Source organism: Macaca mulatta, chromosome 18 (assembly GCF_049350105.2).
Source record: "Macaca mulatta isolate MMU2019108-1 chromosome 18, T2T-MMU8v2.0, whole genome shotgun sequence".
Taxonomy (NCBI): Eukaryota; Metazoa; Chordata; class Mammalia; order Primates; family Cercopithecidae; genus Macaca; species Macaca mulatta.
This window is the reverse complement of record NC_133423.1, coordinates 11,939,182-11,953,271: the sequence shown is the minus strand read 5'-3', so window position 1 is coordinate 11,953,271 and position 14,090 is coordinate 11,939,182. Positions and strand designations below refer to the sequence as shown.

The following is a 14,090-nucleotide window of genomic DNA, read 5'->3' as shown; positions in this document are numbered from 1 at the left end:
ATTTTAAATATATATATGTATACTCACGATTCATCTAAATCTTCTACAAATCCTTTACAGACGACCATATCAAGTAAAACAACTGGAAAAAAAAAAAAAGACAAAACGTACACAATAAATGCTGATTATTTGGCTCATACTGTATAAGCTTAGTCATCTTTGAGGTGTTTTTGACCTTTTACAACCTACCAAAAAATTCATCACTGATACATCCCAGGGTGCAAATGATGCAAAAGCAAAAGTAGTTCATCCATTTAATAAATAGTCTGTATGCAACCACATGGTGACCGGCCAAGTTCTAGGTAAGCCAATAAAGCTAATATACACAGTTCCTTTTTCCTCATTTTCACTCTCATCTTACTTCTCCTTTTTACCATTCCATCTTTTTGGAATATAGACAGCATTCTTCTATACTTCTTTTGCTTTAATAGCAATTATCTCTTCAGTAAAAACTCCAAATGTCATTCAAAATATTTACCCCCAAATAGAAAGAAAGTCGAGCTGTAACTCTAATACTTATTACACGGCCGTGTCTGACACAGAGTGGATTCTAAAAGGTTAAGTGAGCGGACCCCAGTGAGAATGAGGGCACTCCGTGCTGACGGGAGGCAGCTGAGAACCGCTGACACACACTCAGGTCCTTTTCACACCGCACAATCCCGGCGGCCTGACCCTGATCTGTCCTCGACCACCCTCTCTGAGCACTGGTGGTAAAAACCCTTAAACATAACAAGACTCGGAACCTAAAGTCAAGACAAGATCTGGTCGTTAAGGTGGGACGGCGGCATCCTTCTTGCCCATCAAAGGAGTAAGCTTTACTGAAACTTCCTGCCACAATGAGAAAAACACAAACACAAGGCAGCGCGCCCTTCCCACGTCCAGCACTGGTCCCGCACAGCAGCGGCGGAAGGACCCTCAGGTGTCCGCTCCTTCACGGCCAGGCAGGGCGGTGGGGCGGGGACGGCAGGACGCTGCCGGGGACCGGGTGGGCATCTCCGCGGGCCCCGCAGGCCTCGCCCCAGACCCGAGCCCAATCCCGGCCCCACGGCGGGGCCAGGTTCCGACCGCTGCGCGCCCATTACCTGTGGCGCAGAGCCGCAGAGCGGCCCAACTCCTCCACGCTGCCATGCCAGCCAGGGAGAGCTGCAGAAGCTGACTCTGTGCAAAAGAGGGATAAAGACACTGGGGTTCGCTGCCTGCCCGCCCGGAAAGGGAAGCAGACCCCACCCGGAGCGGAAGAGAAGCACCGCGCTCAATACGGGGGCGGGACTAGCCGGCCTCGTTAACCTCCCAGCACCCGGCTGGTCTCTAATTCTGGCTATGAGGGGGAGTACGGCGCCTGCGCGAGGAGGGTAGCGCCTGCGCAGTCGTGTTCTTAAGAATGCTTTGCGCCCCCGGCGCCCCGCCCAGCCCAGGAGCGTGGGAACCCTGCTTAAGGGCTTTACTAGGGACAACGGTGGTTGTTCACTGGGGCGAGTTTCTGGGAAGGTGAGTACCGGTGAAAGTTACGCTGAGGGTGAGGTAGGCTCCGACGACGCAGTTGCAGGTTGAATATTGGCACATCATTTACTTGCTACTCCCATGCAGTAAATGCACCTGTGGGTTTTGATGCTGGATCAAATTCCTGGAAAGAGGCGCGCATTAAGACTGTGGATTGCTGAGCTGCGCGACACTCCGTATTTTTCCAAAACGTACTTGTAATATTCTTTCAACCTGTTTGCATAATGGGACATCTCTTAAATGCAGCAAGCTTTAATGCATTTTTGCCAAAGTAAGGATTGCCTCTTTAAAAACTTTCTCTTGAAACTTGAGAACATGAAGTTAAGCGTAGGATATTTTTTGATGACTCTTTTCTGATTATTTTGGGACTAAATAAATAGTATGAAATATTTATATTGCTACCTGTTTTTTCTTCTACACGACAATGATTTGTAAAAACCATATACTTTCATGAGACGGTTACTGCAGCAGTCACTACTTCCGAATTAGATGAAATTTTTATGGGACATAAGGTACCAGAGAATTTAGATCAAACCAAATTTTGAAAACCTATGACAGCAGAAGGGGGATATGATGTCAGCCGGTTCACCTTAGGTTCAAAATTCCAACAGGCCGAAATGTTATAAAACGTTGTTATTCCTAGTGACTGGAAGATTAAATTGCACTGTAATTGAGAGCAAGCCCTAAATGTCACCCCCTTTGTGCATACAGCATGCACAAACGCGAGCCCTCTGCAGATTCAATTTTTCTTTTTGTTTCTCTTTTCTTTTCTTTCTTTTTTTTTTTTTTTTGAAAAAAGTAGACTAAAACGTAAGAGGACAGTTGAAGTGATGGTAATGTTCTCGCGGTGGTGGAACAGCTTTATAATAGTACCATCGCCTCGATACTCTTATACAGAAGCTTTTCTACTTTCTTGGCAAGGTCTCTGAATGACCCATATTCAATTTTTTTTTCATTCTAATGTATTTCAAATTTTTCTGTCTTCCACATCATGCAAAATAAAATAATATCTTTTTATATTTGCGTTACAGTTTAAGTTCACATGTGGAGAACAACGAAAACAGGTTGACCTAGATTTGTGCTCTTCAGTAGTGTAGCCACTAACCATATGTCGCTATTGAGCTTTCGAAATGTGCCTAGTGTGATGAAGTAACTGAATATTTAATTTTAATCTCAGTAAACTCAAAAACTGGCACTTGATTCAGCTATTGGAAAGTTTTTTTAATATGGTTGGAACAACTGAGGTATGTGAATCTACTTTTTCAACTGTAAACTTTATGAAATCTAAATACTGATCAAGTCCCAGGCGTCGGTGGCTCATGCCTGTTATCCCAGCACTTTGGGAGGCTGAGGCAGGAGGATTGCTTGAGGTGAGGAGACTGAGACCAGCCTGGTCAACACAGGGAGACCCCATCTGTACAAAAAATTAAAAAATTAGCCGGATGTGGCCTGGCGCGGTGGCTCACGGCTGTAATCCCAGCACTTTGGGAGGCTGAGGCGGATGGATCACTAGGTCAAGAGATTATGACCATCCTGGCTAACACAGTGAAACCCCATCTCTACTAAGAATACAGAGAATTAGCCAGGCGTGGTGGCAGGCGCCTGTGGTCCCAGCTACTTGGGAGGCTGAGACAGAAGAACGCATGAACCCAGGAGACCGAGCTTGCAGTGAGCCGAGATTGCACCTCTGCACTCCAGCCTGGGCGGCAGAGGGAGATTGTTTCCAAAAAAAAATATCAGCTGGATGTGGTGGCACACACCTGTGGTCCCAGCTACTCCAGAGGCTGAGGTGGGAGGATAAGTTGGGCCAGGGAAGTTGAGGTTGCAGTGAGCTGGGATCCTGCCACTGCCTTCCAGCCTGGCAACAGAGCAAGACCATGTCTCTATAAAATAAATATCAATTAAATATTTCTGATGAAATTAGAGAGGTTGTAACGAGATATACTATAAATGTAAAATATACACTGGATCACTGGATTGGGAAGACAATATAAAACTGTAAAATGTCTCAATATTTTTGTACTGATAATATGTTATAATGATTATAGCTTAGATATGAGTTAATTAAATTATTAAAATTAATCTCACATGTTTTTATTTTTAAGTGTAGCTACTAGAAAATTTATAATTACATATGTGGTTTTGCATTATATTTCCGTTGCACATCACTGATCTAGGCAACGTGAAAATGATCAAAATAATGCATTAATCTGAAAATGATTTAATAAACCAATAAACTTTTTAGGCTTTTTGTTCAGAGAACATGCTAAATTTCCACATGCTAAAACATATTCTGCGGTGAAAATTTTAAGTGTTTTTTTCTGCTTATCTACCTCAAGTGGTGATTTTTTTTTTGAGATTTAAAAGATTCTACTATTTTGACAATATTTTTAAAAAGACTTTCAGATAAGCTACACTTGTACAGGTATATATATATATACCTTGTGTATTTTGCATACATATTGCTGTAGTCTAAATGTGTAACCCAAATTTCATATGTTGAAACTTAATTGCCAATATGATAACATTAAGAGGTGGGGCCATTTGGGCATGATTTAATCATGAGGTGGGACCCTCATGAATGTGATTAGAGACCTTATAAAAGAGATTGAAGGGATTGTCTTAGACCCCTTTTCCCCTTCAACTTTAAGCCATGTGAAAACACAACAAGAAGGTACCATCCTGGAAGCAGAGAGCAAACCCTTATCAGACACCAAACCTGCTGACTCCTTTATGTGCAGCCTCCAGAACTTTAAGAAATAAATTTTGATTATTTATAAATTACCGAGTCTGTATTTTTTTGTTATAGAGCACCAACAGGCTAAGACACATGTCCTCACCAAAAGTCATATACAAGAATGTCTTGTCTATAGCAGGACAGTTTGTATTGTGAAAAGCTAAACAACTCGAGTGTCTAATAGTAGAATCGATAAATTGTGCTGTAATCCTATAGTAATGTACTATATAGCAACGAGAATGAATGAACTTTTGTATGGAGAACTACGTGGTCACAAATCATAAACTAAATGTTGAACAGAAGAAACCAGAAACTATAGAAAGGTACTATATGATTTTATTTACATAAGCTCAAAAGCAGGCAAATTAATCGTGTTAAAAGTTGAGGTACAGGTAAACGTCATGTTTCTTGATCTGGGTGCTGCTTACAATGATACGTTCACATTGCAAACATGCATTGAGCCATACCTTTAGCGTTTCTGTACTTTTCTGTGTTTGGGTGCTAATAAAAGCTTAAAAATAAGAATAAATACATAAAGCTACATACATTTATGTTTTTTAACGGAGAGATATTATATAGTTTTAACAGTACTTCTCAAATTTTAAGCATCAGTTGCCTGGAGAGCTTGATTTAATGCAGACTCTAATCAGTCCCTAGAGAATCTGACTCAGTGGGGCCCATCAATTTACATTTCTCAAGAGTTCCCAGGTGATGCTGTTGTTTCTGTCCTGCATATCTCATTTAGTGGTGTTGAGGGCAAATAATTTCAGAAAATACTATTTCTTTTTAAATCACTTTGGGTAAAATATGCTTTAAGGAATGATAGGAGAAAAATCTGTTGTATGTTGATTATAATCTTTATTTATTCAATATACTAATTACATTAAAAATACTGGGACCAGAAGAAGAGCATAAATATAGGCAGCAAAACTTAAAGAGATATAGAACAACTTTATGAAAATATATCTGAAAACTTAAAGTCAGTATTATTTAAAAAACAAAACTGGTCAAAAACTAAAAAGACTTAATAATTAGCAATTAAAGGAATTGAATCAGAAGCTTAAAATTATATCATTAAAAAATGAGACCTGATTGATTTTAAAATATGTACTACCAATCTTTATGAAAACAAAAATTAATCTGTATTAGGATTCTCCAGAGAAAGAAAACCAAAGGAAGCTTTATTATGTGAATTGGCTTATGCAGCTATGAAGACCAAGAAGTCCTATAATCTTCCATCAGCAAGCTGGAGAACCAGAAAGCCACTCCAAGTGTTCAATTCAATCCAAGTGTGAAAACCTGATAATGAGGGGTCCAAAGGCCTGAGAACCACAAGTTAGTGATGTAAGTCCTGATCTGAGTCCCAAAGCCCAAGAACCAGGAGTAGTGATGTCCAAGGGCAAGAAAAGATGGATGTCTCAGCTCAAACCCAGAGAGTGAATTCACCCTCCCTCCATCTTTTTGTTCTGTTCAGGCTTTCAATGAACTGAATGATGCCCACCCAAATTGGGGAGGCCATCTGCATTACTCAGTTACTCATTCAAATGCTAACTTTTCCTGAAAACATCCTCATAGACACGCCTAGAAATAATGTTTTACTAGCTATGTGGGCATCTCTTAGCCCAGTCAAGTTGAAACATAACATTAATCACACGGTTCTTACAAACACGTCCAGACAATCAAAAAATAGGGAACACTCACCAATTTGTTCAGAGTCTAGTATGAACTTGATACCCAAACCGGAGGAGTCATGTGAGAATGGAAAACAAACAGGCCCATTTCACTTGTGAACAAAAATTGAAAAGTTCCCAATAAAATATCAAACCAAATCTAGCAGTTCACTGAAAAAGATAATAATCATGACCAAATTATTATTAATTTTTTGATCCAGAAATGCAAGCCTTGGTTTAACTTGGGAAAAAAGTTTTAATGAAATTTGTAACACATAAGAGATAAATAACATATGATTATTTAAATAAGCACAGTAAAGGGAATTTATATATTTCAACCTCTCATCAGTAGTAAATTAGGAATAGGAAGACAATTCTATGACATGTTGTGCTGTAAAGGTTAATATCCACCAGTTCCAGAATTATCCTGAGATGTTTTGCTAAATTTCTTGCATAACACTAACCACTGGTCAATCACCAAAATGTGCTGATTAATAATGATGCTTTTGTAACCTGGAATTTTCAGGTGGTTTTTACCTATTTGTTACATTGTTTATTAATTAATGTGAGATTGATTTGCATTTGGTCTTAGTGAAATCTCCAGAGGGTTCTAGGATTGAAGCTGATTTTGTAGCAGTAATATACATACATGGCCAGGAAAACATTTAAAAACTCAGGTGGGACTCCACCTTGTGTTCCTTCATTTTAAAGGGTTCTATGCACATGCACGTGGTTCCTGATCCAAGAGAGAATGTACACTCATGACCCTTAGAGAAAGAAGAAGCTAGAAGCTTTCACGTGGAATCTTTTTCCAGACTCCTTGCTAGGAGAAGGACTTTGATCCATATGGTTATTTCAACACTGTTATTACATTGTATCCCTTTCCTGCATAGATTTGTAAGCATTGTTACATGAAGCCCTGTGAGTCTTTTTTAGCAAGTGAGTTCTGTTTTTGTACAGTTGATGTTAGAAGTGGGATTGCTTAGAAGACTCCTGACTCAGCTGGGCATAGTAGCTCACACCTGTAGTCTCAGCACATTGGAAAGGCTAGGCAGGAGGGTGGCTTGAGGTCAGGAGTTCAAGATCAGCCTGGGCAAACTAGCGAGCCCCTGTCTCTACAATAATTTAAAAAGTAGCCAGGCATGTTGGTCTGTCTACCTGTAATCCCAGTTGCTTTGGAGGATGAGGATTGATGGAGGCCAAGAATTTGAGGCTACAGTGAACTACGGTCACACCCCTGCCCTCCAGCCTGTGGGACAGACAGACACAGACTTTAAATAGAAGACTCCCAGAGACTGGGAGATTGCTGTCTTTCTGCAGAAAGTTCCTATTCTCTCAGAACTCGTGATTAGTCATTCGTTAATAGCAACAATAATTATTGGGCATCTACTTAAACAGCATTTATTGGAGTATAATATATGCACAAACAAGAACACATATCATTAGGGTACAAGTTAATGAATTTTTACAAAATGAGCATGCCCATGTAGCTGTTTCTTGTGATGATCTAGAAACAGATCATTGAAGCACCCACAAAACCACCCTTGTCCCTACAACCCTTGTCCCTTTCCAGTGCTCCCACCCTTCCCCTTTACTACCTCTACCACGGGAACCACTCTGCTGACTTCTGACAGGTCAGATTAGTTTTGAACTTGATATCAATGGAATCATACAGGACGTACTCTTCTTTCATTCAACATGAAGCTTGTGAGCTTCATCCAGAAAAAATTAAAAAAATAAGATTCCTTCCTCATTCTTTTATAAAAATATGACTTAAACATTATTTAGAAATAGAAAGGGAAGAATCTGATAAACAGGATGAAAATATCCTATTGTTACAGAGGTGGTTGCCAAGCTATGCTTGGTTGGAAGTAGTATAGTGTTTGATATTAGTTACTGATAATAAGACTTTCTGTTGCAATCTGGAAATTATAGAAACTGAATTCCAGAAGCTAGCAAAATTGGAAGAGAAATGCAAACTGAAGGCAAGCTGACTAAAATTCCAGTGCCTAGTTGTTGCTTTCAGCATTAGCAAAAGTGAAAGTAAGTTCTGAAGTTGGATTTCATCCTCTCTGGCTGTCAAAGAAACCTCAACCATAGGAACTTGGACAGTATAACTTCTGGTAAGCCAACTAAGCCTGAGGTTATAACCTACTACAACGAAGAAGATAATTCAAGTGGGGGCAAGTAGATGACACAAGGGAGGAAACAACTGAAGTAAGGGATTGTTCTGTGAAGTAACAGAGGTATTTTGTACAGGGTTATAAGCCTTACCCTGATGAAACTTTGTTCAAATGGCTCCTGAGAATTTTAGATCCATAGCATTGTCTCTGGCTTTGAACACTGTTGAGGGAGGAGGATGTTTGTACTCATCCTGCATCCTTTTTTGGCTGCTATCTTTGTGGGGATTGTTCAAGGATAAATCCATCCTGACTGGAATGTAGTAAAGAGAGGACAGTCATTCCCAGAGAAGGGCAATTTCCCCACTCTTCCCTTGTCAATAATGGTTGACTGAAGCTGCAGAAATGCTGATGATACAGACATTACTTGCCTGACTATATGACAATGAAACAGCTCCATCTGGGATGCTCCTCATCCAGCTTATGAGTGCTGCTATTATAAAAGACACCCCACCACCATGAATACCATATGTGATTATGCTTTGGGGACCTAAAAAGGATATAAAAGAGACAACTTTGGATTTTTATTCCCAACTTCTGCCTATCAGACTTCAAGATAATATTATACAAAGGGTAGGGTTTTACAAAAGAAAGTATATTTTAAAAAAGAAAAGGTCAAGAATTACTTAGATGTTTAAGAATTGGAAGTCTTTAGATGTTTAATCTAAAATGACATGAAAAAGGAACAAATGGGCAGAGTACCCACCAGATCTTTGATGACTTTTTCAGGAAGCGAGAGAAATACAAATTGCTTATTCTCAAACTTCCCAAGATATGAAAATACCAAAGCAGATATACTTGGCTTGTCTCAGATTAGGGGAATTTCAGATAGAGAAAGGTTCTCATGAGTCTCCAGCATTGAATTCCAAAATATCTGCCTTTATTATTTTTTCTTTCTTCAACTTTTTTTTTTTTTAGATTCAGGGAGTACAAGTGCAGGTTTGTTATGTAAGTTGTGTATTAGTCCTTTCTTACACAGCTGTGAAGAAATATGAGAGACTGGGCAATTTATAAAGAAAAGAAGTTTGACTCACAGTTCCTCATGGCTGGGGAGGCCTCAGGAAACTTACAATCATAGTGGTAGGCACCTCTTCACAGGGAAGCAGGACAGAGAATGGGTGCCCAGCAAGGTGGAAAGCCCCTTTTAAAACCATCAGATCTTGTGAGAACTCAGTATCATGAGAAGAGCCTGGGGAAGAATGCCCCCATGATTAAACTATCTCCACCTGGTCCCACCAGGGGGATTATTACAATTCAAGATGAGATTTGGGTGGGGACACAGAACCAAATCATATCATTCTACCCTTTGCCCCTCCCAAATCTCATGTTCTCACATTTCAAAACATAATCATGCCTTTCCAACAGTCCCCAAAGTCAGCTCATTCCAGCATTAACCCAAAGTCCAAGTCCAAAGTCTCATCTGAGACAAGGTAAGTCCCTTCCACCTATCAGCCTGCAAAATCAAAAACAAGGTAGTTTCTTCCTAGATACAATGGAGGTGCAAAGATTGGGTAAATACAACCATTCCAAATAGGAGAAATTGGCCCAAAGGGGATACACGCCCCATGCAATTCTGAAATCCAATAGGGCAGTCATTAAACCTTAAAGTTCCAAAATGATCTCCTTTGACTCCATGTCTGACATCCAGGGCACACTGATGCAAGATGTGGAGCAGCCTGGGCAGCTCCACTCTTGTGGCTTTGCAGGGTACAGCCCCACTCCTGGCTGATTTCACAGGCTAGCATTGAATATCTGTGGCTTTTCCAGCTGCATGGTACATGCTGTCAGTGGATCTACCATTCTGGGGTGTGGAGGATAGAGGCTCTCTTCTCACAGCTCCACTAGTGAGTGCCCCAGTGGGGATGCTGTGGTGGGGCTATGATGACACATTTCCCTTTTGCATTGCCCTAGTAGAGGGTCTCCATGAGGACTATGCCCCTGCAACAAACTTCTGCCTGGACATCCAGGCATTTCCATATATTCTCTCAAATCTGTGCACAGGTTCCCAAACCTCAATTATTCACTTCTGTGCACCCACAGGCTCAACACCATGTGGAAGCTGTCAAGGATTGGGACTTGCATCACCAGAAGCAATTTCCCAAGCTATACCTAGTCCCCTTTTAGCCATGGCTAGAGCTGGAGCAGCTGAAACATAGGGCACCAGGTCCTGAGATTACACAGAGCTGGGGGGCCCTACGCTTGGCCCATAAAACCAGTTTTTCCTCCTTGGCCTCTGGGCTTGTGATGGAAGGGGCTGTGTGAAGGTCTCTGATATGCCTTGAAGACCTTTTCCCCTTTGGTGACTAACATTTGGCTTCTCACTACTTATGCAAATTTCTGCAACTTGAACTTCTCCCCAGGAAATGGAGTTTTCTTTTCTACCCTATCATCAGGCTGCAAATTTTCCAAATTTTTATGCTCTGCTTCCTCTTGAATGCTTTGCTGCTTAGAAATTTCTTCTGCCAGATACCCTGAATTGTCTCTCTCAAGTTCAAAGTTCCACAGATCTCTGGGGCAGGTGCAAAATGCTGCCAGTCTCTTTGCTAAAACATAGCCAGAATCACCTTTATTCCAGTTCCCAAGAAGTTTCTCTTCTCCATCTGAGACCACCTCAGCCTGGATTTCACTGTCCATATCACTATCAGCATTTTGGTCAAAGCCACTCAACAAATCTCTAGTAAGTTCCAAACTTTCCCACATCTTCCTGTCTTCTAAATCCTTCAAATCTCTAGGAAGTTCCAGACTTTCCCACATTTTCCTGTCTTCTTTTGAGCCCTCCAAGCTGTTCCAACCTCTGCCTGTTATCCAGTTCCAATGTCGCTTCCACATTTTCAGGTATCCTTATGGCAGCACTCCACTCTATTAGTACCAATTTACTGTTCTCGTGCTGGTATGAAGAAATACCCGAGACTGGGCAATTTATAAAGAAAAGGGGTTTAATTGACTCACAATTCTGCGTGACTGGGAAGACCTCAGGAAACTTACAATCATGGTGGAAGGCACCTCTTCACAGGGTGGCAGGAGAGAGAATGGCTGCCGAGTGAAGAGGGAAGCTCCTTATACAACCATCAGATCTCATGAGAACTCACTGTCATGAGAACAGCATCAGAGAAACTGCTTTCATGATTCAGTTATCTCCATCTGGTCCCGCCCTTGACACATGGGGATTATAATTCAGTGTGAAATTTGGGTGGGGACGCAGATAACTGTATCAGGTGGATTCTGTGTCACTGCAAAATACCTGCTTTTAATAGAAAGGCACTATATTAATTTTCTATTGCTGCAGTTTAAAGCAACACAAATTTATTATGTCCCAGTTCAGTAGATTAGAAATCCAGTACACTAAGCTAGTCTTTCTGCTCCAGGTCACAAAAATCTACAATCAAGGTGTCCAAAGGCTCTGCTCCTTTTTGGAGGCTCTAGGAAAGGACCCACTTCCAGGCTTCTAAGGTTGCTGTTGGAATTTACAGTGATAGAACTGAGGGCCCTGTTTCCTTGACAACTGCTGTCTGGGAATTATTCTCCACCTACATTTCCTGACTCATGGCCCACTTCAAAGGCAGTGACAGTGGGGCAAGTCTTTCTCCTGCTTCAAATCTTTTCAACTTTCCTTTCTGCTGCAACTCTCTACCTCTTCTGCTTTTGAGGGCTTGTGTGGTTATTTTGGGTCTCCCTGAATAATCCAAGATGCTCTCCATATCTTAAAGTCAGCTGGTTAATTTTATCCCAAAAAACCCTTCAGAGCAGTAACTGGATTAGTCTTTCATTGACTGAGCAGAGTATGGGAACTTGGAGTGGACACCTTTAGAATTCTGTCTACCACAGGCAATAATGGATGAAGAAGGGTGATGTGAAGGACTGGGTCTCCTGACCAAATTCCTGTGGGAGAACCAAAGCCTACAGATGTGTGGGTGAAATGGCCTAGAGATGGAGAAGCAGCTCTTTTAGGTCAATTAGGTACAGGAACATTGCCTCAGCCTACTTAATGAGTCCATTCAGGGTGATAGAATTAATTTAGGGGAACAGGGAGATGCTTCTGGCAGAAGGATAAACCTTAAAATCTCATTAAAAGTTGAAATACATGATTTTCAAAAGTATACTGTGGGGATGTCTCCCTTACCTGAATGTATAATTGGTATGGATAGAATAATTAGCTGCAAATTCTTCCTCCTACTGAGTGAAAATTTTTACAAATGAAATAACTTGTAGATCTGCTCTTCATTCAGTACTAATTGGATATGAAAAATGGGAACCATTAGAGTTACCTAAGCCTATTCGAATAGTAAATTTGAAATGCTAAGTAGCATATGCCTACAGCAACAAAAAATTACTGCCTTAATTAAGGAAATGTTAGCTGCAGGCATGTTTGTGTCCACACACTCTTTATACAGTGCCCTGATGGTGCCAGTGAGAGAGGCTGATGGACAATGGAGACTGTCAGTGGTTACCAGAAACTCCATTAAACAGTAACTTTAATAGCTTCAGAGGTCCCTGATGTAATCCACACTATTCAACTGCTAAATACACTATTTAACAAGCTAAAGGTGACTGGTTTTCTGTAATTGACCTGGCTCATATTTTTTGCAATTTTAGATGCCAGGAAGAGTCAATAACAATGTGCATTCACGTAGAATGGTTTTCAACATACATTTGCCTCAAGGATACTAGAATTCCTCCCTGCATATTGTCACAGTCTGGTGAGGCAGATCTAGATGCAATACGTTGTCCTAATGCTCTATCCTGATGATTCTATGATTATCTCTGAAACTGAGAGTCAAGCTAAAAGCAACTTTGCCATGATCATGAATCTGATTGGGGATCTGATTGTGGATGGTGCATGAACCCTAAACAAATCTAGGACCTTGTAAAGACTGTAAAATTTGGGAGGAGTCCATGGATTGGAGTGCCAAATGATACACAAAAGACTACAAGGAAGAAAATGTTCTTGCTCCTCTCCCCTCAGACTAAATGAGAGAACTAATGCCAAATAGGCCTATTTGGGTTTTGGAAAAATCATGTCATCTACTTTGGGATACAACTGGGTCCATCCCATTAAATCACCTGGAAAAAGTCCATTTGAAGGGAAGCTTGAACAAAACGACAAGCCTTCTTGGAACTGCAGAGCCTGTAGTTGAAGCTGTCCTGTTTGGACCATATTGTGCTAATGCTGAGATAACATTCAGTGTCAGTCACCTGCATTCATACTGACTCCAGTCTCTGGCTAAAGCCCATAACCATGGTCAGCAGTGACTTCTGTGTTTTTGGAATAGAAAATTACCTAGTACCGTTCTCTGGTATGTTTCTTTTAAAGACAGTTACTAGATAGTCACTGCGCATTTAGTAATACAGCCCCAGTAATTGGAGGACATAAAATTATATGAACTCCTTAACTACCTCTCATGTCATGAGTAATGTCAAGAAAGCATCCCAACATGCAGGGAAATGTTCATAGAAATTCCACCATAATGTGGGTGTAACTGCACAGAAGCACTCTGCTATGATATGCAGTGAGACTCAATGTATTCATGAGCAAGTGGCCTTTTTTCACTAGGACTTTCTAAAAAGCCATCTGAAGACTTGGCTGCTGCTGCTACTGGCAGGCCTAACCTTTCTACCAATTGCCTCAAGGATACATGGCAATTGGCCTGGTTTACAGGTGGCAATTCCAGAATGGAGTGCCATGGCTCAGTATGGAAAGCAGCTGTCTTGTGTCCAGCAGTTAGTAAATTCTTCATGGATGAATAGACCAGGTTGGCAGCCTACTGGGCAGAATTACAGGCTCTGTTCCTGGCAGTAATAGAATTGACACAAATAAAATCCCAATGATTTGGGTGCATATTGACTCTTGGACTGTTGCTAATGGACTTTCAATTTGGTCTGGCAAGTGGACTGTAGATAATTGGCAATAAAGAGACTCCTATCTCAGATACTGCTCTTTCTATAATTCTGAGTGCAAATCGAAGAAAATCATACTGTTGTTCACCAAAGAACTTCTTTTCCAGT

At 40.9% G+C, this 14,090-nt stretch overlaps 2 protein-coding genes across 3 annotated transcripts in view; one reads left to right on the top strand and one right to left on the bottom strand.

Annotated features, from left to right (window-relative positions):
* The window catches only part of TMX3 (thioredoxin related transmembrane protein 3), a 39,899-nt gene extending 38,685 nt beyond the window's left edge, over positions 1-1,214 (bottom strand). Inside the window, exons 1-2 of one of the 2 annotated variants that reach the window (XM_028837776.2) lie at positions 1,083-1,214; positions 28-82 (exon numbers count right to left, since the gene is read on the bottom strand). Coding sequence is in view for 1 of the 2 variants with exons in the window: in NM_001266505.1 (NP_001253434.1) it covers positions 28-82; positions 1,083-1,128 (101 nt within the window). In the remaining variant the exon portion in view is untranslated. 2 annotated transcript variants of the gene reach the window in all.
* Positions 1,215-1,410: 196 nt separating this feature from the next.
* The window catches only part of CCDC102B (coiled-coil domain containing 102B), a 374,522-nt gene continuing 361,842 nt past the window's right edge, over positions 1,411-14,090 (top strand). Inside the window, exon 1 of the mRNA XM_028838174.2 lies at positions 1,411-1,488. The gene's annotated coding sequence lies outside the window, so the exon portion shown is untranslated. The remainder of the gene's footprint in view (positions 1,489-14,090) is intronic.